The sequence below is a fragment of the Peromyscus californicus genome, unplaced genomic scaffold (genome assembly GCF_007827085.1).
Source record: "Peromyscus californicus insignis strain IS unplaced genomic scaffold, ASM782708v3 Scaffold_11__1_contigs__length_118956290, whole genome shotgun sequence".
Taxonomy (NCBI): Eukaryota; Metazoa; Chordata; class Mammalia; order Rodentia; family Cricetidae; genus Peromyscus; species Peromyscus californicus.
This window is the reverse complement of record NW_026294402.1, coordinates 30532417-30552398: the sequence shown is the minus strand read 5'-3', so window position 1 is coordinate 30552398 and position 19982 is coordinate 30532417. Positions and strand designations below refer to the sequence as shown.

Here is a 19982-nt window from a genome sequence, read left to right as displayed (position 1 = left end):
AAACAGCCAAATGGGTACCATGTTTCTTACAGAAATGACACAGGGAAGAACAGCAAAATGAGTAACCTGGTGTGGGATATGCCGAAAGGAAAGTGCCTGTGAGAAGTGTAATGAGTGACTGGACTAATCGGGGTGGGCAGTCTGGGTTGTAGACAGGTGATAACCAGCATCATCAAAGGAGAGTGGGGAGTTTGGGACAAACACACAAAAGCTGGAGGGACCAACTGGCATTTAGAGAAAACTGGATGAATACTGAAGTGACCTGTGAGGCAGGAGAAAATCCAGGAGTGTAGAATCATGAAAACCAAGAAGTAGGCACCAGAATGAAATGCCACATGCCAGCTGGGCTCAGCACCTACCACGTCAGTGGTGACCAGGGAATGCAGTTAAGCGGCAGATGGTTGCAGAAGAGTGAACTTGAGTAGAGCTTCCTGGGAAAATGGCTCCATCCTAAATCCTCTGGAGAGAATGAAAAGTAGAGGTAGACATCACACAGGGACAGACAGGAGAGACGGGCCTGCTGGAAGTGTAAAGTGTGTGGCTTGGGGAGAGCCAGGCCTGAGGCAGTAAGCAAAAGGAAAGCCATCAACAGGCAGTGCTGAAGTATTAGAAGGAGCTTGTCAGGAACCTAGTGGGCAGGCTTTAGCCACCAATGGGACCAGTCGGGCCAGAGAACTGGTTAGCCCTAGATGGTAGATCTTTGGGCCCCATGGTGATTTTGGTACAGCCATCACAGTCTAAGGGTCCAAAGAAATAGGTGCTATAATCATGAATGCCTAAGGAATCCTCTGCTCCTGCAGGACTTGATTTGATCCCATGGGAAAGCCTTTATGGGCATGGGATTACATCTGTCTTCCCCTGCAAACCGAGAGAAGCCAGGCCAAGCCCTCATCTTCGCCCCCAGACCCAACCATCCCAGAGCTTGTCCTGTACTCTGAGTGCCCATCCAAGCATTTCTGCTGGACCCCAAAGGTCCTTCCCTGGCCCCAGGGAGTCTATACTGCAATGAGAGGCAGGGCCAAGGCAAAGGGATTTCTGGGGAGGGCAGAATTCAAAAGGCTTTCCATGGGCTCCAAATGCTGTTCGGGCCCGACAACTTAATTTCAATCCCAAGAACCCAAGTAAAAAAGCATGGTATGGTTACATATGTCAGTAATCTCAGGAGTCAATCTGTCAAGAAGGGAAGTGGAGACAAGAAGTGCCTGGGAGCTAAAGAGCCAGCCAGCTGTAAGTATATAGCATGGTGGAAACGAGAGAGCCTGCCTCAACAAGGTGGCAGAGAACCAACTCCCAAAAGCTGTGCTCTCACCTATACGTATGCAATAGTAATAATGTTTAAGATTTTTATTTTGTCTGTGCGTTTATGCTGTGGGGGCAGAGGAGTGGAGGCCAGAAGAGGGAGTTGGAAAGCTGGAGTTACAGGTAATTGTGAGCCACATAATAAGGATGCTGGGACTCAACTCAGGTCCTCTGGAAGAGCAGAAGATGCTCTTAACCACTCTTCAGCCTCAATTTATTAAAAGGCTTTCCTGGCCAGGCAGAGTGGCCCAAGACTGTAATCCCAGAACTTGGGGGTGGAAGCAGAAGATCAGAAAAGTTCAAGGTCCTTTACATTACAGAGCAAATTGGAGGTTAGCCTAGGCTATTGGAGACCCTCTCTTCAAAAACAAACAAACGAGGAGGAAGAAAGGCTTTCCTAACATGACACAGAAATGAGCCTGGCTAGAAGCACTCTTTTTTTTTTTACAAGCATGGCTGGGCAGGGATGGAAGGAAGAGTAGAGATGTCCTCACCAAGGAGCAAAAGCATTCACCACGTGTGGGCAACTGCTGGGACCCACAGACGACGATGACACAGGACAGCTCTTTCCATAAAGAGAAGAAGAGATGGTCTATTCTTGAGCCATATTTGAGTGACCATGGCCCAGAAACACAGATTTAGGTTACCCCAAATTATATATTCCAATGTGGAAGTCGCTTCACACAGTTTTTGTTGGTTTGTTTTGAGACAGTGTTTCTTTGTGTAGTTTTGGTGCCTGTCCTGGATCTCGCTCTGTAGACCAACTGGCCTCGAACTCACAGAGATCCACCTGGCTCTACCTCGGAACTGCAGTTGAATGCCCATCCGGGAATCCCTGCTTTGAGGGCAAACACTTTTGGCAAGACTGATTCCAGCCTGTGGGCGTCAACATTAAAGGGACCCCCCTCCCGAGGGCTGGCCTGAATCATTTGTACCACTTAACCTACCTTGAGAGACCTTTGGTAAAAATTGCTGGAGGAGTTTTCTCCCCGTTCCCTTGCCTTCAGACGGGACAAACGGGCTCAGGGCTTCACAGTGAGGAGCTTTGGCCTAAGCGTGGAGGCGGCCGGGCGAGCGGGCGGCCGGGCGAGCGCCCCCTAGGGTCGCGCAGGAGAGCGGGCGGGCGGGCGCGGGCAGGAGGGCGGCTGGTGCGGGCAGGAGGGCGGCGACCTAGGAGCTTCCGGAAGCCGGGGAGCGGGCACTTCCCGGGCGAGCCTGCAGCCCGCAGCGCGGGGTCGCGCAGGTAAGCGGGCGGCGGGGCGGTGGGCGGCCGGGCCCCGGGGGTCGGGCCCTTATCCCGGGACACCGCTTCCCTGCCCCGCCCCTTCCAACCCGCGGTCCAGCACTCCCGGGAAAGCCGCCACCTTCCTGTGGCACCCGAGCTGGCGCGGGGCTGTTAGTATGGCAAGGGCTTCAGCAGCCTGGCCCCGTCAGGTGGCTCTCTCCGGCTCCTGGCAATCTCTGCTCTGGTCCCAACCTGGCCCCTGCTCTTGGGTTTGACTCTGTGACACTGTTGTGTAAGAATGTCACCTTATTTAGGGTTAAGAACCTACCGGGCGTTGCTACCACGGTCACTTAATGGGCGTCTACCAGGGACGACTACCGTGCCAAGAACCAAAGGGACACGGGGAGTAGGAACAGTGCGGTCCTTAGGTCCACTGGGTAAGGTAATCTAGACACCCGAGAAGTGCCAACTAGAGAGGGAAGTAGGGAGTACTCCAGCTGACAGACCTACTCGGGAATGACTCAGAGGAAACCTTGTTTGCTTTGTTTTCAGACTGTAAGAAACAATACATAACAAACACATGGAAAAGTGCACAGATCCTGAGTCCTGCCAAACCGCTTTTCACAGGCTTGCTTGTGTAACCTGCATCCAGAACAGTAAGTCTATGTATGCTCATTGATGTATAATACTCTGCAAAAAGATGGACTGTGTATTGTTTATCCGTTTTACTGATGGACATGCTTGTTTTCATCTTTGGCCTATTCTGAGTAGTGTGCCTTTTGTGTGTTTGCTCGGTTCGATTATATAGTGTGCAGCAGCTTTCCAAAATAGTTGTGCTTGGGGCTAGAGCAAAGGCTCAGTGATTAAGAGCACTAGGTGCTCTTCCAGAGAACCCTGGTTCGATCTTCAGCACCTTCATGGTGGCTCTCAAACATCTGTAACTCCAGTTCCAGATGATCCGATACCTTCTTCTGGCCTCTGCCGGCTCCTGCCATGAAAGGGGTACATAGACATACACACAGGCAAAACATCTAGACACATTAACATTTTTTTTAAGTTAAAAAAAAAAAAGTTGTGCTTCCTGGGTACCACCTCAGCACTCAGTGGTGGAGAGGAGAGGAGGTAAGTTGAAGGCCAGCCCGGGTTAGCCCCACACTCCCAGCAGCGGGGTGTGTGCTCCCTCTCTTCTGACTTTATTAGCCAGGGTCCAGCCTGTAGCTGTTCTGCTGACTGCACAGCTTTGATGCCCTGAGGTTTCAATTTGCATTTCTGTGAGGACTGGTAAGCCGAGCATCTTTCTGTCTGCTGGTCATTTGAATATCCTTTCTGTAAAATGACTGTTCAAGTCTTCTCCCCATTTGTGTCTCTTAGCAGTTTATGTGAGTTCTTGAAATATTTGGGATTTAAGGCATTTGTTAGATACGTATTTTTAAACATTTCTCTGTCTCAGTAGATTGCCCTCCTCACTTTCCTAACAATATCTTTGGGGGCAAAAGTCTTCACGTTAATGTTTTCCAATTTATCATTTTCCCCTTATACAGACTGTATTACATTTGAATTTTTTTTAAACAAAATTTTTTTTATTAAGATATTTTCTATTGATTTTACATACCAACCACAGATTCCCCTGTCCTCCCTCCTCCCATCCCCCAGTCCTCCCCCACAATCCATCCCTCATTCCCACCTCCTCCAAGGCAAGGTCTCCCCTGGGGTGTCAGCCAGCCAGGCACACTCAGTTGAGGCAGGTCCAAGCCCCTCCTTCCTGCAGCTGGCTTGGTTTTTTTTTTTTTTTAATGCCAAATGCCGTTTATGGAGGGAGGAGGTCTTAAATAATACAGGCTTACAGCACAGTGGGAGAACCCGGGAGGGCAGAAGTTCGCTACCGATGTTTTACAGTCTTGCATCTAAGCTGTTAACACCCATTATGCAGGATACACAGACAAGGATCTTCCCTTAAGCCTTCAGGAGGGTGGAACCCAGCAGGGAATTAGCATAGGGAGGATATCAAGGTCAAGGTCAGCAAGCAAGGCAACAGTTACCCAAGGGGGGGGGGGCAGGGCCCTACAGGTCCCCCTTTTAATGAAAAATGAGCTTCTGACTTAGGTTGCGGGAGAGTCAGCAGGTCACCTTACCCATCATGGAGACACCTGCCCAGGCCACACAGGCACTCTGTCTTAGGTTGGTGAGCGCCCCCCAGGCATTACCCGTCTCTGAATACTCATTATCATATAGGCTCAATCGTGTGTGAGCTGCAGGGTTAACTGCTGCCAAAGATCTCAAAGTGGCACTGGGCTTGCAATCTGTGCAACACAGAAAAGACCAACAGAAGTCCTAACCCACCCATAGCAAGTAGGCTAAAGGCAACTGAGCCTTCATGTTAATGTTTTCCAATTTATCATTTTTCCCTTATACAGACTGTATCACATTTGAATTTTTTTAAGCCAGACATAATGGTTCTCACCTGTACTTTCAGCACTCAGGAGGATTGCTGTGAATTTGAGACCAACCTGGCCTACATTCTGAGTTCTAGTCCACCCTCTGCAGAGTGAGACCATGTCTCAAATTTTTTTTTTCTTTGTCTACTCCAAAGTCAGAAATCATGTTATGTTTTCCTATAAGATCTTTATTGTCTTGCTAGTCACAGCTATCTCTAATACCCATTTAAAATTTTAGCCCGGCAGTGGTGGCACCCGCCTTTAATCCCAGCACTCGGGAGGCAGAGGCAGGCGGATCTCTGTGAGTTCGAGGCCAGCCTGGGCTACCAAGTGAGTTCCAGGAAAGGCGCAAAGCTACACAGAGAAACCCTGTCTCAAAAAAAAAATAGTTTGTATGTCTTGAGATGTAGATTGAGATTAATATCCCCACAGTACTATCTAAGTAGACCTAACACCATGGATTGCAAAGAGCGCCTTTCTAGGGCTGGTGGTGTAGCTCGGTTTGTAGAATTCTTCCCTGGCATGCACAAAGCCTTGGGTTGGATCCCCAGCGTGGCATAAAACTGGGCTTGGTAGCCCCTGCCAATAATCCCAGCACTTCAGAAGTGGAGGCCAGAGGCTCAGAAGCTCAATGTCATCCATCCTCAGCTACATAACAAGTTGAAGCCGGCCTGGGGGTCAGACAAACCTCATCTCCAAATAAGGAGGAAGAGGAGAGAAGGCCATCATCTTTTTCTACGGAACCTCAGTGTCACCATGGTGGTAAGGTAGGAAACTGCTGAGATGCAGGTCTGTTTAGTGACACTCTGGTTTTATATATATTTATATTTTTCCCTTCCCCGTCAGTCATTCTGCCTTAGCTGCTGTTGCTTTACAGGAAATCCTTACAACTCTGGTAGTACACAAGTCAGCAGTTGTCTTTAAAATCTTAGGTACTTTTCACAACCTTTACCCACAAAGTCTTTTTAAACGTGTATTAAAAGTACTCATTTGGAGCCGGGCGGTGGTGGCGCACGCCTTTAATCCCAGCACTCGGGAGGCAGAGACAGGCGGATCTCCGTGAGTTCGAGGCCAGCCTGGGCTACCAAGTGAGTTCCAGGAAAGGCGCAAAGCTACACAGAGAAACCCTGTCTCGAAAAACAAAAAACAAAAAACAAAAACAAAAAAAAAAAGTACTCATTTGGGGATTTGAGATGTAGCTTAGTGGTAGAGTGCTTAGCATGTGCTGGATTCCATATCTCCAGCACTACTTAAAAAGGGGGGGGGGGACCATTTTTCAGCTCAAGGGGCATCTAATGTCTGAAGACATGTTTTGTTTGTTTGTTCGTTTTGTTTTGTTTTTAGAAACAGGTTTCTCTGTGTAGCCCAGGCTGTCCTGGAACTCGCTTTGTCGACCAGACTGGCCTTGAACTCAGAGATCTGCCTGCCTCTGCCTCCTAAGTGCTGGGATCAAGGGTGTGCACCACCACCTCCTAGCTGGTTTGGTGTTTTAAGACAGGGTTTCCATTCTGCGGTCCTGACTGGTCTGGAACTCACTATGTAGACCACACTGGCCTTAACACACAAACACACACAGAGATGTTCCTGCCTCTGTCTCCTGAATGCTGCTGACACAATCTATGTTGAGTGCCTGCATATTTACACAAAATCCACAGCAAAATAAAAACAAGACAAACACACCATTTAGTTATACATCTATCTATACATGTGTGTATATGTATATATAACATACATATTTGCAGAACAAAGGCAGTATTTTTGAACTCAGAAACTGAAGCATACCAAGGGTCAGTTTGAAAAATCTGGCAATATTAAGTATGCTGTGACTCCTGTTTGGCTGGTAGGGTATGTTTCTATATGACTAAATATAGCTAAGCGTTTATATTTTCCTGCCTTTGAGGAAATCACAATCCTCCTTCCTTAGTCTTCCAAATGCTGAGATTACAGGCATGTGTCACAGTACTCAGAAAAACCTTTAAATTTATAACTAAGTTAAAAGTAGTGGGTGCTTTTATTCATGTGGACACATACTTTTTGACATTTTTATTCTTCAGAACTTATAAATTGTAGTATGGAAAATAGTTTGGAGTTTATCTCACAATCATGAAATTTGATGGGCACTTTTAATTTATTCACTGCCAGACAGGAAAGGAGGCGCATGCATGTAATACCAGCACATGGGATGTGAAGGCAGGAAGATCTGGAGTTCAAAGTCACTCCAGGCTACAGAGTGATTTGGAGGCCAACCTGTACTACCTTAACTCCTCCCACAAAATAAAAATAAAGAAGTAAATAATTTCACTGGTTATAAATATCAGCAATTTGTTTGCTTTTAAAATTAGAAAATATGACGCACGCCTTTAATCCCAGCACTTGGGAGGCAGAGCCGGGTGGATCTCTGTGAGTTCGAGGCCAGCCTGGTCTACAGAGTGAGATCCAGGAAAGGTGCAAAGCTACAAAGAGAAACCTTGTCTCGAAAAACCAAAAATAAATAAATAAATAAAAATTAGAAAATGTATTAGTAGTGGGGGGTTGGGGGTGTGTGCACATGCCACAGTGTGTATGGAGACCAGAGGACAACTTTGTGGAGTCGGTTCTCTTATGTGGAGTCCAAGGATAGAACTCGGGTCACCAGGTTTGTGCAGAAAGCTTTATCACCTGAGCCATCTTGCTGACCCCCCCACACACACTTAGGATCTCAGTATATATCCAGACTTGCCTCAAAATCTCTACGTAGCCCAGGCTAGCCTCAAACTCATGATCTCCCTGCCTCAGCTTTCCTAGTGCTGGGATCATAAGCATACACCACTGTTGTCAGCTTTCAGGTTTTTTGTTTTTGTTGTTTTTTGCACTTGGGATTGACCCTAGAGCTTCATGCATGCCAGGGAAGCACTGTATCACTCACTGAGTTACATTTCCAGCCTTTCACTGCTCATATAAATAAGACCTGATGTGGTGTCACACACCAGTAGCTCTAGCACCTAGGAAGCTGAGGCAGGATCAAAATTTTGTTTTTATGGTTTTTAAAGTTTATTTTTTATTTTGTATGCATTGGGTGTTTTACCTGCATATATGTCTGTGTACCACATATGTACTGGAAGAGTCTAGAGGAGCGTCTTGGATCCCCTAGAGCTGGAGTTATAGATGGTTGTGAGCTACTATGTGGGTGCTGGAAATCAAACCAGGGTTTTCTGGAAAAGCAGCCAGTGCTGTTAACCCTGGAGCTATCTCTCTAGTTCCATGATTGCAAATTTAAAACCAGCATAGACTACATAGCAAGAGTCTGTCTTAAATATTTATGTGTGTACATACATATATATGTATATATATAAGTATATATGTGTATTTTGTGTGTTTATATATGCATATTATATATACATATACACATAAAAATCACATCAAGTATATATATGTGTGTATATATATGTGTGTGTATATATATATATATATATATAGAGAGAGAGAGAGAGAGAGAGAGTTTACCATCTAGGCTAATGCTTCCATGTATCAGAATTTTCTAGAAAAACTCATAAAACTTAGGCTTTCTAAACCACCCAATAAGAATCTCCAGGAGTGTCTTTGTATTTTGCTTTGCTTTTCCCAGGGGGATTGTTTCGTGTGTGTAAATAATAATAAATAATATGTTTTGTTTTGTTGAGGAGGAGTTTTAATTTCTAGCCCAAGCTAGCCTGAGATTCACTATGTAGCCCAGGTTGACTTGAACTAGAAATGATCCTCCTGCCTCAACTTCCTAAATCCCTAATAGGATTATGGGCATGTGCCACCATGCCCATTTCTCATGCTGGTTCTTTTTTGAGGGCGTTCCTTGCTAATTTTCTATTAAATCTATGTCATTCTCTATAAAGTGAGTCTTTGAGGTACATGTCATTCTGCTTTATGCGTGTTTTTAAAAGAAAACGTGACTTCTAATGAGTCCCGGTGAATCAGAGATTAGACAAAGCTGGTGAGTAGACCTTCCAGCTGGAGGGTTGGGTTCACTATCTTATCTGCCTGACGTGTGTGACTTGCTATGTGGTGACTGTCACTCTGCGTCTTAGAAAAGTTAAGTCATGTCTGATTGCGCCCCAGCCTTGGCTGCAAAAGAACTCACAGTGAAAAAGGAAGGTACATGAGGTTTTATTCAGGAAGTGTATGGTTACTGGAACTTATCTGCCATCTTGCACAATTATCCTCACAGATGCTGGTATTTCCCGTGCTTACACTTTTCCATAATGACAGTTAAAGGGCATATCGTACCCCCACCCACCCACCCCTGCTTCCAGTGGGTATGCTATTAAACAGTTGACTTGATGTTCCTCCTGCTCCTTTTCCTTCTTCTCCTGTTCCTCTCCCGCCCTTCCTCCCCTTACCTCCACAATGCTGGCCTCATCTATGCCTGCTGAGCAAGCACTCTACCTCAGTGCTACATCTCCAGCCCTAGTTTTTTTTGTTTGTTTGTTTGTTTTTCTGAAACAATAAAAAAGGCACTTGCCCAAAATCAGGATGTGCTGTGAAAGGGTAAGTTATTTCAAAAAACTTGCTTCCTTCCTTCCTCCTACCCCTCTCTTCACTCTCCTTCCCCTCCTCTTTCCTTTCAGTACTAAGGATCGACGCAGGGCTTGGTATATGTATGCTAAATGCATGGTCTGTCCCTTAGCTACACCTCCAGTCCAGCTTCATAAAACTTTTACATCTCTATGTTCAAGTTGAATATCATATCATGTGATTTTCTTTGTTCCCATATTATTTTTTATGTTATCTTAAACTTCAGAATATTGTTTTAAAAAAAATTAAGTGATTCTCCAGTTTGTATCAAAGGCAAACAATACATTTTCTATTAAAACAGAAATTGAGACAATCTTTAGAGAGTATCAGAGTTGAGTGATCTTATGTGTACTGCCAGAGAGAAAGACATCTTTTTATTTATTATTTTTAAGGTTTATTTTGTTTTAATTTGTGTGCACATGTCTGTGTAAGTGTATGCTACGTATGGGGAGGTGCCCTTGGAGGACAGCTGGCGTGACAGGCAGTTGTGACCCACATGGCAGCTGGGAACCAAACTGGGTTTGTCTTGAAGGAGCAGCAAGCTCTCTTAAGCACGGAGCCATCTCTCCAGCCCCTGGAAGAGGTATCTTGAGTGGTTTCCTGAACGAGTAGAGAGATGGCGGCCCCTGACCAGGAACAGGCTTTCAAAACCTGCCAATGGTCTGAGGCACTGCAGAGACGCCACCTCTCCTAGCTTGTCAGAAACCCAGAGCACATGACGAAGGAAAGGATCCCATCAATACAAACAGTCCACTGAGGGACAGCCCGCTGAGTGTCCTCCTCTGTGGTCTGACTGCTTCTCTCATTCAGCACTCTGACTCCAGAATTCATTCCGCTCCTTTTTGCTCTGTGTTAGTCAGACAAGTACCTTCGAGAGTTACTTACAGGAGGAGTTACTACATAACGCTCCTGGCCTCAGAGCATTGAACTCATTGTAGTGGGAGGGTGTGGTGGAGCAGAACAGTTTGGGTCACGGTAGCTCTGAAGCCAAGAGAATGCAGGAAGGGGACAGGGTAAGATCTAACCCAGGAAGTGGACAGGGCAAGATCTAACCCAGGAAAGGGGCAGGGCAAGATCTAACCGGCAAGGACACACCTCCAGTGACCTGCTTTTCTCAACGTGGCTGCACTTCCACCTGTCCACCCCCCAACCATGTCATCAAATTCTGAATCCATCAAAGGATTGACGCATTCATTACATCAGCGCTCTGTGTTCTCATCATGTCGGGGAGCACCCTCACAAAGCCCCCCCATGGGCTGCCTTCCTAGTCTCTAGGCATTTCTCGTTCTAACCAGGCCAGCAGTTAAGATAGTCGCCACATGGCCTCCGTTGCTGTAGCAGTGTGCATTTCTTGAACTGAGGTACTTGTTCATTAAGGTCCAACACATACTTAAACATTTTTTAAATTTATTTATTTTGTTTTGTTTTTCAAGACAGGTTTTCTCTGTGTAGCTTGCTTTGTAGACCAGGCTGGCCTTGAACTCGGAGATCCACCTGCCTCTGCCTCCCAAGTGCAGGGATTAAAGGCGTGTGCCACCACCACCTGACTTACATTTTTAAAATGTTGAAGCCTCTGACAGTGTGTCTAATTACCAGATTTGCTTCTCTATGAATTCCCAGAGGGAACTTTGTTATGACTTCTACAGATCCAGCAAAAAGCCAGAAAGCAGCCCTGTGGTCATTACTCCAGCTCCTGAACCCAGCTCTCGACCAGTCCTTCAGCTGGAGAATTTCCTCCAGAATGCAGGGCTCCCCTGCAATGGAACAGGCACTGCCCCCACAGAGTCTTCCCCCTAAAACCAAAGCTCAAAGAGCCTCCAGCCTCAGAACCGCTCTGACCTTGTAGTGTGAAGAGAGCACAGCAGTGCATTCCTGGTCCTTCGAGTTTTCATACAAATTCTGAAGCAATTTCATAACCTACCCCCCTAAAATAAATAAAAAAATTAAAATAAACCTTCTGGAATCACAGATAGCACTGAACTAAAGACCAGTTTGGGGAAGATTAACATTGTGATATTGAGTCTTATAAACCAGACACACCCCTCCTGTGCCTAGGGCAGTGGCTCCATGAATAAATGTGCTTGCTGTGCAAACCTGGGGACCCGGGTTCCATCCCCAGAACCTGTGGTGGAAGGAGGAAACCAGCTTCCAAAAGTTGTCGTCTGTCTTCCACAGTGTGCTGTGGAATACCGTGTGCCTGCACATATCACACACACATGCACACGCACACACACTTTAAAAGAATGTAGGACTAAGGGATAAACTCATAAAAGAATTGGGTTTTAAAAGTACTAAGGACTGCCAGGCAGTGCCACCCTTAATCCCAGCACTTGGGAGGCAGAGGCAGGTGGATCTCTGTGAGTTCTAGGCCAGTCTGGTTTACAGATTAAGTTCCAAGGACAGCTAGGGTTACACAGAGAAACCTTGTATCAAAAATAAATAAATAAAATAAAGTAAAAAATAAGTTAAAAAATAAAAAAAGGACTAAGTTCCCTCCCATAGCTAGATTATTTGAGACAAGGCCTCACTCTTTATCTCTAGGTAGCCTGGAACTCACTATGTAGCTAGCCCAAGCTGGCCTGAAATTTGCAGCAGTCCTCCTGTGAGGGCTGGGATTACACGTGTGTACCACCACACCCTCCTGTTCGTTTTCTTTTAAAATAGGATCTCAAAACTGCTGCTGGTGCACATCTGTAATCCCAGCACTCGAGAGGCAGAGGCAGGCGGATCTCTGTGAGTTCGAGGCCAACCTGGTCTACAGAGCAAGATCCAAAGCTATACAGAAAAACCCTGTCTTGAAAAACCCAAACAAACAAACAAACACAAACAAAAGATTAGGGTCTCAATAGATTTCTGAAGCTGATCCACAATGCTTTCTTAACAATTTTTTATACACGAAGTCCTGTTAGTACATTACATAAATTCCTTCATGGTAATGCTGAGTTGCAGTTTCCAGCATCCAGATGGAGACACCAAAGCCTGGAAAGACTGTTGAAGGCCACGGTCAGCATGAGGTGCAAATCCATGAAATCTGTGTGTAGCCGGCAGTCGTCACCATTTTATGACATTGTCTCCCTAGCTGAGGGGTAAGGGCTAGGTGAGTGGGTGGATGGGGTTAGGGGAAGACAGACAGAGGAAATGTAAGACTTGCTTCAAGTACTCCTACTGCTTAGCACTCATCCACCTGTCCAAATGGCCAGTGCTTCTCCCATTTCAGCACGGACACAGGAAGTCCTTCTAAAGAGCTGCCTGTCTTCTCTCTGTTTTCCCAGATCCCAAACGCACTCCTGGCCAAGTGAAGCAGAGAACAGTCACTCTACCAAGTTTGTACCTTGTAAGTCTGGTCACACGTCACAGATCTGGGTCATTTCCCTGGTCCCATGAACCTATGTAGAAACTGCGTCATTAGGGACTAGGAGAAAAGCAGAACTTCCAGGTAGGTAAGCACCACTTTTGTGATTCTCTGTCCCTGGCAGGATGGCTGTTCCATGGCTCTGTCCCCTCCTGCCACTCCCCCGATGCCTGCTCTCCCAGGGTTAGTTTGGAGGCCTGCGCTATGGCTTCCTCATCCTCTGTCCCAGCCTCTCCTGCTCAGTCCAAGAAGCCTCGAGACAAGATAGCTGGTGAGTGGAGCCTGTCTCCTAGTTATGCTCTGGTTCCTGAGAGAATAATCCCCAGTCTGCTGGTGAGGTGAGAAGACTGACTTGTCCCAACTCAGAGGAGAGATGCAGAAAGGCTGGTGTTGGGGACAGAGCTGCCGGTGAGATGCCCCAAAGCGTCGTGGAGAGGGGGGAATAAGGGATACGCAATGGATTCGGCAGGCCTTTGTTTCACATGTTTTCTGGCCTGCTTGGCCTGCAAACCATTGTGCTGAATGCTAAACATGGTGTATCCTGTCATCTGAATCCTTTCCCAGAACTGTTCAAAGAAAGGAAACAAGAACGAAAAAATGAAACAATCCCCAGTACGGCTGTGTTTTAATAATATGGAGTACTTACAATTTATCTTCAGGAACTAAACAAACTCATTTTATAGATGAGGCAATGGAGACCTAGGCCACTTTGCAGAAGGTCATAGAGCAAGCAGTATGGCAGGTCTACAGTCACATCTGGGGCCTGGCACATGGGGCTTCTGAAGTACCAAGCTCTGTGTCACCTGGGAGCTCTAATAGTCCTTGGCCTCTGAACAACAAACAGGACAGATTCCAGTGCCCTGGCCCTTTTTCTTCTTTTATGGTTACTCATTTGTATTAACCCAGGCTGCCTTGAACTTGCCATTGTAGTTGAGGTTGACCCTGAACCTCTGATCCTCTGATTCTATGTCCCAAGTTGTGGGATTACAGGCATATATCACTGTACCCATCTTCCCTGACCCTTTCAATTCTTACCTTATCTAAATTCATCTCCTCTCAGGGCTGCAGCTAGGCCTTGGGCCTGATTAATGCTTATCTGTAGATGTCCACTTACACAGGTAGTTGACTACTCTGGTTGCAGAGCCTTCTGATCAAAGTGGGCTCTGGATAGCAGATACCAAATTTTTCAGAGAGGGTCTCACTATGTAACCCTGGCTGGCCTGGAACTCACTATGTAGACCAGGCTGGCCTTGAACTCTGCCTCCCAGGTGTTGGGATTCAAGGCATGGGCCACCATGCACAGCAAATTTTACTTTATTTTTTTAAAAAAAATCTCACTGTGTTTTTCAGCCTGGCCTTGAACTACCCCTCCTGGGTAGCTAGGCCACAACAAACACTACCTCACCATGGTGACCCCATTAAGGCCGCCTCACTTGGACAGGATTCGGGTTCCCTCGGTATTGGGGAACCTTTAAAGATAGCAGGAACTCTTAGGCAAGACCTGAGGGGTGTGCCCAACAGCAGGGTAGCAGGACAGAGGGTAAAGTGAAGCTGGCAGAGTCCCACCCATTTTCTTTGGGGGAGGGGCTTCAGCTTGCAGGCAGCAAGTCTCAGTCAGCTCTGTGTTTCCTCCCTGTAGACTGGCTCAGGCAGACTCTGTTGAAGAAGCCCAAGAAGATGCCGGTCTCCCGGGAAAGCCACCCCAGTGATGTTTCACAGACAGCCACACAGGACGGTCTCCCATCCCCAAGCTGCAGCTCACCCCCGAGCCGCAGCTCACCTCCTAGCCGCAGCTCACCCCCGAGCCGCAGCTCAGGATTGTCTCCTACCCTGCAACCAACACACATGGACCCCAGCAGCAGCAGTGGCCGCTGGAGCAAAGACTATGATGTCTGCGTATGCCACAGTGAGGAGGACCTGGAGGCCGCCCAGGAGCTGGTCTCCTACTTGGAGAGTAGCAAGGCCAGCCTGCGCTGCTTCCTGCAGCTTCGGGATGCAACTCCAGGTGGCGCCATTGTTTCTGAGCTATGCCAGGCCCTGAGTAGTAGTCACTGCCGCGTGCTACTCATCACCCCAGGCTTCCTTCGGGACCCCTGGTGCAAGTACCAGATGCTGCAGGCCCTGACGGAGGCCCCGGGGGCGGAGGGTTGCACCATCCCCCTGCTATCCGGCCTGACCAGAGCCGCCTACCCGCCGGAACTTCGATTCATGTACTATGTGGACGGCAGAGGCCAGGATGGTGGCTTTTACCAAGTCAAGGAGGCTGTCATACGCTGTAAGATATAGGAGGGCCTGGAGGTGGGGAAGAGTCAGCCAGTGTCTATACAAGGACCTTAGGAGATAGTCTCTGTAGCTCCAGGAATTGAAAGAGCTTCTGGAGAAGACTGGATTTGTAGCCTGGCACCGTCACCCGTTAGCACTTGAGTTACTTGGGCATGTTGCTTAGCCCCTCCGAACCTTGGATTTTTCATTGTTCATTAGGACTCCCTTACTGCAGAATGAGCACCTGTCAGGTGTTCATAATGGGCAGGGCCTAGCACAAACGGAGTCCTCAGTGCACATCAATTAGCAAATGGTGATAGTGATAGTGATAGGTCTGTCTCTGAAACTGGAGCAGAGGTGTGTTCCAGCAGCTGGGCAGACATCGGGGGTGACATCAGCTCAGCACTGCGAAAACGGTAAAAAGGTCAAAAGGAACCAGCTGCGGCCTGTAGTGTATCCCGGGAGGGACATGCTGCAGGGGGCGGGGCGAAAGCATGACAAAACAAGGGGGGAGGACCCGATGGGGAGGAACAGGTGCTGGGTTTGGGGAGAGTGACAAGCCTTGTGATTCTCTTCCGTCCCTTTCAGATCTGGAAACACTAAGTTGACACTGAAGTTGTCACGAGAAAAGCCGGAAATAGCTCACACCAGGTGCTGGATTCCAGTAGCTATGGCAGGAGGCTTCAGGAGCCAGAGCCAGCTGTACTCTGTTCAGGACACGGGATCAGATTGCCACCAGCTTCCATTACTGTGGGCTCCAAAAGAAGATGGGGACCTCCCCCAAGGAGACCAGGAGGAAGATGGGGACTCCCCAAGAAGGGCAGGAGAAAGCCAGGGACTCCCCCAGGAAGGCAACGAGGAAGTCATTGAGTTGCCAAGAGACTGTGATATCAGGAGGGTCAGCAGTATCTTGTCTGCTGCTTCACTGGACAGGAAGCTGACACATAGCTGTCTTCTTCCCCCTAGAATTAGGCACTGGGGTAAACAGGTACCATTCTTCAAGAGGGATGAGCCTGATTGATGAGCTGGAAGTCAATGCTCTTCCCAGTTGCCTAGGGAAGCTGGGAAGAGGTGGCCGGTATCAGGTCCTTCCCACACACTCACACTACTGTAGCTCCTTCCCAGAGATGTCAGCCCACTTCACAAAGCCGGAAGAGAGGCACATCCAGCCTCACACTGGATTTCACTTACTGACAAACGTCATTTGAAATGCAAACCTAGCCGGGCAGTGCTTCTACCCTAGCAGGGTGCAGGGCTCAGCTTCTTCACCTGGACCCTGTGACACATAGGACCTGTCTTTATGTTGAACTGGCAGGAACCAGTGTGTACTCCCAGGAAGGAACAAGGTGTCACCTATATTCTCAATAAGAACAGAAACGTGGTCAACAGCCATTGTCTCCCCTGGTGTGTACCTGGAGCCTCTTCCTTTTACCATGTCCCCTTACTGAAAACAAATTGTTTTTAAATTATGATTTTTTTGGTTACATACAAAATATTCTAAAGGATATGATACCATACTCATGCACCTACCACCTTAATATATAAAATACAATAAGAACTTTGCCAGGCGGTGGTGGCGTGCGCCTTTAATCCCAGCACTCAGGAGGCAGAGGCAGGTGGATCTCTGTGAGTTTGAGGCCAGCCTGGGCTGCAGAGCGAGTTCCAGGAAAGGTACAAAGCTACACAGAGAAACCCTGTCTCGAAAAACCAAAAAAAATAAATAAATAAATAAATAAATAAAATAAAATAAAATAAGAAAACCTTATTCCTAACATGCTTATTTTCTTCGTGTTCTGAATTCCAGGCCCCTCATGTGTCCTAACAAAAATAACCAATATTCTGAATTTTGTCTTGAGCTTTTCTGTATGAAATTTCTGTAGATATATGCATCCCAGCAAAACATTATTTATTTTAATGACTTTATCTTTTATGTGAATTGCATGACGATGCACATTCCCTTTGTGTGACATGTTTGTGAGGTATGTCCACGTCGTTGTGTCACTCATGAGTTTCCTTTTGTTTTGGGTCAGCGTTCTCGGACTGTGGGTCCAACAACCCTTTCACAGGGGTCGCATGTCAGATATTCCGCATGTCACATATTTATGATTCATAACGGTAGCAAAATGACAGTTACGAAGTAGCAATGAAGATAATTTTATGGTTGGGGTTGCCACACCATGAGGAGCTGTATTAAAGGGTCACAGCATTAGGAAGGTGGAGAACCACGGCTCTAAGATCACTTTAAAGGAAATTCCAGGTGCTTTCCCCCTAAACATTGAGTTACAGACCTCTAAATCATGAGGGCTTTTTTTTAAGCACGACAAAGTTACATTTTCACCTTAATGTAAAATGCTGTCTATGAAGCTGTAGTCAGTGCTTTTTGTGTCTTACAAAATCCTCCCTGTGTGGTTATTCCTACCTTCTACATTCAATCTTGAAAAAAAAAAAGTTGGTTATATTTTCTTCCACAGTATTTCTATTCATATTTAGATCTTTACTTCACTTGGGGTTGTTTTTGTTTGTCTCTTGTTTGTTTTCTTTCTGGCTTTTTGAAATGGTCTCTATCCCAAACTGACCACCAACTTGAGATCCCCCTAGCTCAGCCTCCCAAATGTTGGGATTTCAGGCATGATAAGTTACCATGCCTGGCTTGTTCTTAATTTTCAAGTCAGAAATCCAATTCTTTTCTCTCAGTTTCTATCAGTTACTCAGTAATCCATCCTATCCCCACTGATAGCTATTTGTTAGTTTCTGTCTGTCTGTCTTGTCTATGTGGCCCTGGCTGGCTAAGAATTCACTCTGTAGACCAGGCTGGCCTCGAACTCATAGAGATCTGTCTACCTCTGCCTCCCCAGTGCAGTGCTGGGATTAAAGGCGTGCGCCATCAGACGCAGGCTGGTTCTCTAGTCTCCTTCAAGTAGACCCTGTATTAGTGCCAGAGGGTCTTTGAAGAAGCCTTAATGCCCTGTGGGTCAGTTCTTCCTGCTCTTCTTGTTCTTCTAAATCATTCTATCATTTCTTAATTCCTACTTCTCTACCTTGTGTATTCGTACTGTGAGGTGCCCAGGAAAAGTCTATATTTTTATTCGAGTTACACTGAGTTTATGAATTTGACTAGGAAAAGCAGGTACTTTTATGATAAAGCCTTTCTATCCATAAAGGAGAATCTCCACTTATGTCTTTAGATGTATTTCAATAAAGTTGTATAATATTTTTCATATTAATAATCTCATGTTTTATTAGATTTATTCTTTCTCACTTCATTTTCTGCTGCTACTATAAAGAGTGACTTAAAATTATACATACATATGACTATCAATAGCATAGATATAATACGTTAGTTTAACAGTAAGTACCATACTGCATTATTGATTTTAAATGACTATAGATTTTATTTGGTTTCGGTGTACCTCCCGTGCTATTGTGAAGGAATTCATAACAACAGCTATTGGTGAAATTATTAAGGCCACTCCATGTAGTTAAAAGAGAGGTTTATTTAGTGGCGTAACTTACAAATGAAGGGATAGGTAGGTTGCAGGGGCTGGGAAAGATGTAGCGCAGTCCGGCGGTGTTCTCTGGAGAACTCTGCTCGGTCTACCTCCAGCATCCAGGGTCCAGGAACCAAGAGAGGCAGTGCATCCGGATCTCGGGATCTCGGGTCTTCAGGGTCCTCTCTTGGCCCCGCCTTGTAGGCGTGACAGTTACCGAAGCCTCAGTTGGGGTTGGAACTTCCAGATCAAAGCTGGAATGGCTACCCACTACAAGCAACCATTCAGGCATTGATGTCATACTGCTTAAAGGGAATGGGTCAGTCATTTCACCACTAAACTGTGCCTGCTGTGGGTTTTTACAGAGGGGAGGGCAGTATGACATGAGTGCACGTGGCCTTGGCATCCAGAAGGGATCCCTGGGATCCCCTGGAGCTGGACTTACAGGAACTTGCCACATGAGTGATGGGACTGAAGTTGGGTCTTTTGGAAGAGCAGAAAGCACTCTCAATCTCAACCTCCAGGCCAGGTTTCCAGCCCTGCTTTTTGTTTTCCGAGACAAGGTCTTACTCCATAGCTCAAATGAAATAAATGCAACTTATTTTTTTTTAACTTTATGTTTTATTTATTCTAAAGATTCTACAGGCTATTTGACAAAAATTAGGACAATCTGGGCTGTGAAGTTCTTTATTACTAAGCACTACAAAGCAGATTGAACTGGGAGATGGTAGCAGCAGCGCACGCCTTTAATCCCAGCTTTCCAGGAGGCAGAGGCAGGTGGATCTCCATGAGTTTGAGACCAGCCTAGTCTACAAAGCGAGTTCCAGGACAACCATGGGGTTACACAGAGAGACCCTCTAAAAGAAACTTTTAAAAAATTGTACCACCCTTTTGTTGAATAACTATTGCTTTCAAAATCAAGTGGTAGCCAAATCATGTCAGTGGACAAGGACCCTTCCAGTTCCGAGTGTCTACAATTTAAAGCCATGAGGGACAGGTTGAATGAGTGCCTATGGAGTCATCAGTTTCTCCACTTCCTCTTCTTAGGGCAGGCTCAAGTGCTGCAACTGCCCTCCTGGCCCTAACAGAATTGTTCTATATTTGACGGGCACTTAGGTGGGTCTGTCTCCTAAGCAGAAGACTAGAGGACTATTCCAGGGAATCGAAACTGCACAAGAGAAAATTCTCACAGACTTTGATGCTGGTAACGCCAAAGTTGCCCAAGGTGAGGTTTAAAGGGGACTAGCTCTGCTACTGCAATAGTGGCACAAAGCTTGTGGGCGTAACCAACCAATACCTGATTGGATTTAAGTCCCACTCCGTGAGATGGAGTTCAGAGACTTTTTGGACTCAAACACATGGTGATCCTCCTACCT

The 19982-nt window shown here is 46.5% G+C and overlaps 1 protein-coding gene across 2 annotated transcripts; it reads left to right on the top strand.

Moving 5' to 3' along the window:
• The first annotated feature begins 2429 nt into the window (after positions 1-2429).
• Tirap (TIR domain containing adaptor protein) lies at positions 2430-18336 on the top strand. 2 transcript variants are annotated; one of them, XM_052756196.1, is made up of 6 exons: positions 2430-2542; positions 3077-3180; positions 12777-12838; positions 12981-13127; positions 14496-15131; positions 15707-18336. In XM_052756196.1, the coding sequence occupies exons 4-6, from the start codon at positions 13061-13063 to the stop codon at positions 15724-15726; spliced, it is 723 nt and encodes a 240-aa protein (XP_052612156.1). In that variant the 5' UTR covers positions 2430-2542; positions 3077-3180; positions 12777-12838; positions 12981-13060; the 3' UTR covers positions 15727-18336. The 2 variants fall into 2 exon arrangements, with proteins under 2 accessions (XP_052612156.1, XP_052612164.1); XM_052756204.1 differs by lacking the exon at positions 2430-2542 and adding an exon at positions 2622-2961.
• Positions 18337-19982: the final 1646 nt, after the last annotated feature.

What these genes read in the sequence shown, in the direction of transcription:
- Tirap (XM_052756196.1), top strand. Translation starts at nt 13,061, where the DNA reads ATGGCTTCCTCATCCTCTGTCCCAGCCTCTCCTGCTCAGTCCAAGAAG. An exon ending in GCCTCGAGACAAGATAGCTG is followed by an intron (nt 13,128 to 14,495) that starts GTGAGTGGAGCC and finishes TCCTCCCTGTAG; the next exon opens with ACTGGCTCAGGCAGACTCTG. An exon ending in CAAGGAGGCTGTCATACGCT is followed by an intron (nt 15,132 to 15,706) that starts GTAAGATATAGG and finishes CGTCCCTTTCAG; the next exon opens with ATCTGGAAACACTAAGTTGA.